Genomic DNA, 5,611 nt, shown 5'->3' with positions numbered 1-5,611 from the left:
TTTGAGGGACAGGGGGATATGGGATTTGGGATGGGGTTGTAAGCAGGTGGGAGATGTGGGATACAGTTGCAAGGACTGATGGATACGGGATGTGTATGTGAGTGAGCAGCAGGATGAGGGCCATGGATGGGGAAGGAAGCTGGCAGGGATGGGAACTCAGGTGGGATACAGGACATGGATGTGAGCACAGTGTGGATGGGAGTGGCAGTGGGATTGGATGAGAGGACAGGAGGGTTGGATGTGAGTGGGTGGTGGGATTGGATGAGTGGACAGGGGGATTGGATGTGGATGGGCAGTGGGATGTGGACAGGAGCAGGCAGTGGGGTTTGGGATGCAGGCAGGAGAAGGCAGTGGGATTTAGGATGCAGGCAGGAGCAGGCAGTGGGGTTTGGGATGTGGACATGAGCAGGCAGTGGGGTTTGGGATGCAGGTAGGAGCAGGCAGTGGGGTTTGGGGTGCAGGCGGGAGCAGGCAGTGGGGTTTGGGGTGCAGGCAGGAGCAGGCAGTGGGTTTTGGGGTGCAGGCAGGAGCAGGCAGTGGGGTTTGGGGTACAGGCAGGAGCAGGCAGTGGGATTTAGGATGCAGGTAGGAGAGGCAGTGGGGTTTGGAATGTGGACATGAGCAGGCAGTGGGGTTTGAAGTGCAGGCAGGAGCAGGCAGTGGGGTTTGGGATGTGGACATGTGCAGGCAGTGGGGTTTGGGATACAGGCAGGAGTAGGCAGTGGGGTTTGGGGCGCAGGCAGGAGCAGGCAGTGGGGTTTGGGATGCAGGCAGGAGCAGGCAGTGGGTTTTGGGGCGCAGGCAGGAGCAGGCAGCAGGCCCGGGCAGCCCCCCCGCCTCCCTCCCTTGGCCCCGGTGGAGCTGCCTCAGCACAAGGCGGCAGCTGGGCCTGGCTCTGCCGCCTGATGCGGCCGATGATTAATGACCGTTAATTAGTGCCTTTAATCGAGCTGGGCAAACGGTGCCGGCGAGGGGATGGAGAGGCCCCGTGCCAGGGGGGCACTTGAGGAGGGGGCTGCGCTGCCTCCTCCCCCCGCAGAGCTTCGGAGGGGGCCGGGATATCCAGCCCGGTCCCAAAGCTGCGGTGGGGGCCGGGATTTGGGGACAATGCCTGGCCGTGTGACTGCCGGCAGCTGTCAGGAAACCTCTCCTGACCGGGAAATGCTTCCCCTGCCCCGGGATGGCCGCGGGACCCCGGCCGGGGAGGCTGGAGGCGGCTCTGGACCGGAGGGATGGAAAAAGGATGGGAAGGAGCGCTGGAGCTGGGCAGCATCGCCCTTCCCAGGGCACCCGAGGGCTGGCAGAGCAGTCGGTGGCCAAATCACCGCCAGCAACGGTGGGCTGTGGGTCGGATACATCCCTAGGGAAGCACAGCCTGGTGGGGTGTGTTGGTCCTCCCCCCCCCGTACCCCTTCGTGGAGGGGGGAGCTGCTGCTTCACCCCGAAGTGCCTCTGCGTCCCAATCCCTGCGGAATGCCGGGTTGGGAACTGGGCGCAGGCGTGTCCATGTGAGTGTGGGTCCCTCTGCTGGCACCTCGGGGCGCCGGACCCCGCCGTGCCACCCCCGCTGTCTCCCCAGGGACCATGCGGCCCGTGCGGAGGAACTTCTACGACCCCTCCTCGGCTCCGGGCAAGGGAATCGTGTGGGAATGGGAGAACGACAACAACTCCTGGACTCCCTACGACATGGACATCTGCATCACCATCCAGAACGCCTACGAGAAGCAGCACCCCTGGCTGGACCTCTCCTCCCTGGGCTTCTGCTACCTCATCTACTTCAGCAGCATGTCCCAAATGAACCGGCAAACGCAGCGCAAGCGGCGGCTCCGGCGCCGCATGGACCTGGCCTACCCCCTCACCATGGGCTCCATCCCCAAATCCCAGTCGTGGCCGGTGGGCGCCAGCACGGGGACCCCCTGCTCGTGCCCGCAGTGCCTGCTGGTCAACAGCACCCGCGCCGCCTCCAACGCCATCCTGGCATCGCAGCGCCGCAAACTCTACCCCGGCGCCGTCCGGCAGAGCAGCACCTTCGCCGGGGGGGCCCTGTGGCCGCCGGGGCCGGCGGCGGGGGCGGGGGGCACGGCCAAGGGCGAGGGGCTGCGGGTGCCCGGCGCGGGGTTCGCCCCCGGGCAGAGTGTGCCCGGCGCGGCGCTGACCGGGCTCAACAACCTCAACCGGCCCGGGACGCAGCGCGGGGCCGGACTGGGCGCCAGGGCCGCCGTGCCCCCGGGGTAAGCGGGGCGGGGGTGGCACCCGGGAGGGGGGGTACGGGGGTGATGGAGGTGCCTCGTCCCCCGTTGGCACGAGCAGCCCCAGCCCGGGTGGCACCGTGCCACCTCCAGCCCCGGGGTGCCCACCCTGGGGACGTGCTGGCGGGAGGGACGCCAGGCTCACCCCGGGTGGCCCCGGGATCGCTGCGGAGGGGGTGTGGTGATCCGTGCCGTGCCATGCCGTGCCACGCTATCCATGGCAGCCGGAGGACGTGGGGTGCCTACTCCCCGGAGAATTGTGTCCCCCGTGGCCAGAGGGGGGGTGTGTGACACAGCTGGTGGCACGATGCCACCAGGCAGGTCCCTGGGCAGGGAGCACAGCTCCCGTGTCCATGTGGGAATGACTCACGGAGGGCAGGTGGGTGGGTGAGGAGACCCCTGGGGGGGTGTCCTGGGGGGGGTCCCTGTCCTGGCACCCACGTCCCCACGGCTGTACCCCTCGGGGGGTTGTCCTGATGTCCCCTCAGGGCCCTTGGCACGGGGCTGGGAGGTGGGGTCTGAGGGGTCAGGTGGGGTCACTGAGCAGCCCCTGGCACGTTTCCTTCCCCTCTGATGTCCTGCTTTGGCCCCCACGTGCCACGTGATGGGCTGAGCCGTCCCTGTCCCTGTCCCTGTCCCTGTCCCTGTCCCGGCACACAGGTCCCATCCCACGCGCCCCCATGGACAGGTAAGAGGGGACCAGGAACGCCCTGGTGGGGGCTGAGCCGCTGGCCTTGGTGGGAGTGAAGGAGCCTTTGGGAACGTGAGGGAAAACGCCCCCAGCCGCGGGTCCTGTGAGGCTGAGCACTGCTGAACTCATCACTGCCATGGCCGGGGCACGGGGGCTCTGAGGGCAGGAAGGGGAATGATGCCACTGGTGGGGGCTGTTCCCATCCCCCAGGGCAGGAGCACTTGGGCACAGGGCTCTGCTGAGCTTTGCTCCTTGTCCTTCATCCCAGTGCCCGCCCCAGTCCTTCCTTCCTTTCCTTTCCTCCTTCCCTCCCTCCCTTCCTTCCCTCCCTTCCTTCCTCCCTCCCTCCCTTCCTGCCTTCCTCCTTTCCTTCCCTTCCTTCCCCTCCCTCCATCCCACCCCCCATGGACACCCCATTCCCGTGGCGATGTGGGACACCCGATGTCACCATCGGGACACCCCGATGAAGCTCCACCCTGGGTCAAGGATGACGTGATGTCCCCAGTGCCATCGGGTGCCCAGGGATGGATGGGTGGCACTGGGTGACAACTCCGCGGGACAGGACACCCTGCCCCGTGTCCCGTGGGCAGGACACTGCCTGGTGACAGTGCCACCCCCGTGGGATTGGACAGGAGTCCCCCAAGCTGGCAAGGGGACACCTTGCCCTGTGTCCCATGGGGAGCTGGGGACAGTGCCAGCCCTGTGGGATAGGACAGCAGTCCCTCAAGTTGGTAAGGGGACGCTGTGCCCTGCATCCCCCGGGGGGGGCACTACCCTGGGGACAGTGCCAGCCCCGTGGGATGGGACAGGAGCCCTCCAAGCTGGTGAGGGGACACCCTGCCCTGTGTCCCACGAGGCTGGCACTGTCCCCAGGGACAGCAGCCCCCCAGGGCTGGTGAGGGGACACCCTGCCCTGTGTCCCGTGGGGAGGACGCTGCCCTGGGGACACGCCATGTGCGGAGGGCACAGTGCCAGCCCTGCCAGCCGGGCTGAGCCCCTTCCCCTCCCCTCTCCGTGCAGGGTCCCGGCCCTCCCGGTCAAGAACCTGAACGGCACCGGCCCCGTCCATCCCGCCCTCGCAGGTAAGGGCGGTCCGGCCGCCGGCTGTGTGTCACCGCCGGGTGACATCGCGGGCAGGGCACGGGGCCGGGCCGCTGCCAGGCGGCGGGAAGGACGGACGGACAGACAGACAGACAGCCCCTTTCCCCGGTGCAGGGATGACGGGGATCCTCATGTGCGCCGCCGGGCTGCCCGTGTGCCTGACCCGCGCCCCCAAACCCATCCTGCACCCGCCGCCCGTCAGCAAGAGCGACATCAAACCTGTGCCCGGAGTGAACGGCATCTGCAGGAAAACCAAGAAGAAGCAGCTCAAGAAGAGTGAGGAGCCACCCGTGTCCCTGGGATTGGAGCCACCCGTGTCCCTGGGATCAGAGCCACCTGTGTCCCTGGGTCACTGGAGCCACCCGTGTCCCTGGGATCAGAGCCACCCATGTCTCTGGGATCAGATCCACCCATGTCCCTGTGGGATCAAAGCCACCCGTGTCCCTGGGATCGGAGCCACCCGTGTCCTTGGGGGCTCAGGGACATCAGGACGTGCCAATTCCTGGGGGGGGGGGGGGCCAGGGAGGCAGGGTTGTCCCCATCCTGGGTGGGAGTGTCAGAGCTGTCCCCATCCCGGTGGCAGGGGGTGGAAGGTTTGTCCCCATCTTGGTGGCAGGGAGTGGCAGGGCTGTCCCCATTGTGGGTGGAAAGGTTGTCCCCATGGTGGTGGCCGGGGATGGCAGGACTGTCCCCATAGTAGGTGGCAGGTCTGTCCCCATCGTGGTGGCAGAGGGTGGCAGGGCTGTCCCCGTCCCAGTTGCAGGGGATGGCAGGGCTGTCCCCATCCTCGGTGGCAGGGCTGTCCCCACTGTGGTGGTAGGGGGTGGAAGGTTTGTCCCCATTCTCGTTGACAGACGGGGCTGTCCCCATCCCGGTCACAGGGGGTGGCAGGGCTGTCCCCATGCCGGTGGCAGGGGGTGGAAGGTTTGTCCCCATCCCGCTGTAGAGGGGTGGCAGGGCTGTCCCCATCCCGGGTGGCAGGCGGTGGCAGGGCTGTCCTGATCCCGAGGGCAGGCGGTGGCAGGGCTGTCCCCATCCTGCTGTAAAAGGGTGGCAGGACTGTCCCCATGCCGGTGGCAGGGGGTTCTGGGCACCGCGGGCAGGCTCTGACGCCCTCCCTTCCCCTCCTGTGCCCGCGGCAGGCAAGACCCCCGAGGACGTGGTGCGCCGGTACATCCAGAAGGTGAAGAACCCCCCGGACGAGGTGAGCGGGCACCCGGGGTGGGCACAGCGCCGTGGGGGGGGAGCCGCTCATCCCAGCGGGACGCTGATCCCGGCTCTCCCGATCCCGGCAGGATTGCACCATCTGCATGGAGCGGCTGGTCACCTCCTCCGGCTACGAGGGCGTCCTGAGCCCCAGGGGCATCAAGCCGGAACTGGTGGGCAAGCTGGGCAAGTGCGGGCACATGTACCACCTGCTGTGCCTGCTCGCCATGTACAACAACGGCAACAAGGTGCGCGCCCCCCGGGATGGGGGGGATGGCGGGAGGGGGTGGGGGGTGTTGGGAGGTGCTGGGAGGTGTTGGGTGGGTGCTGGGTGGGTGTGGGAGGTGCTGGGAGGTGTTTGGGG

At 67.5% G+C, this 5,611-nt stretch overlaps 1 protein-coding gene across 1 annotated transcript in view; it reads left to right on the top strand.

The window, feature by feature from the left end:
* LOC113940006 (E3 ubiquitin-protein ligase DTX1-like) overlaps positions 1-5,611 on the top strand; it is an 11,427-nt gene that overhangs the window by 2,666 nt on the left and 3,150 nt on the right. The window contains exons 2-6 of the mRNA XM_027631038.1: positions 1,580-2,231; positions 3,961-4,022; positions 4,156-4,317; positions 5,184-5,245; positions 5,337-5,495. Of these exons, the coding sequence (XP_027486839.1) occupies positions 1,580-2,231; positions 3,961-4,022; positions 4,156-4,317; positions 5,184-5,245; positions 5,337-5,495 (1,097 nt within the window). The remainder of the gene's footprint in view (positions 1-1,579; positions 2,232-3,960; positions 4,023-4,155; positions 4,318-5,183; positions 5,246-5,336; positions 5,496-5,611) is intronic.

The sequence above is a fragment of the Corapipo altera genome, unplaced genomic scaffold (genome assembly GCF_003945725.1).
Source record: "Corapipo altera isolate COAL_440 unplaced genomic scaffold, ASM394572v1 220, whole genome shotgun sequence".
Classification (NCBI taxonomy): domain Eukaryota; kingdom Metazoa; phylum Chordata; class Aves; order Passeriformes; family Pipridae; genus Corapipo; species Corapipo altera.
Note: the sequence above shows the minus strand (reverse complement) of the source record. Positions and strands in the feature narration are given on the sequence as shown.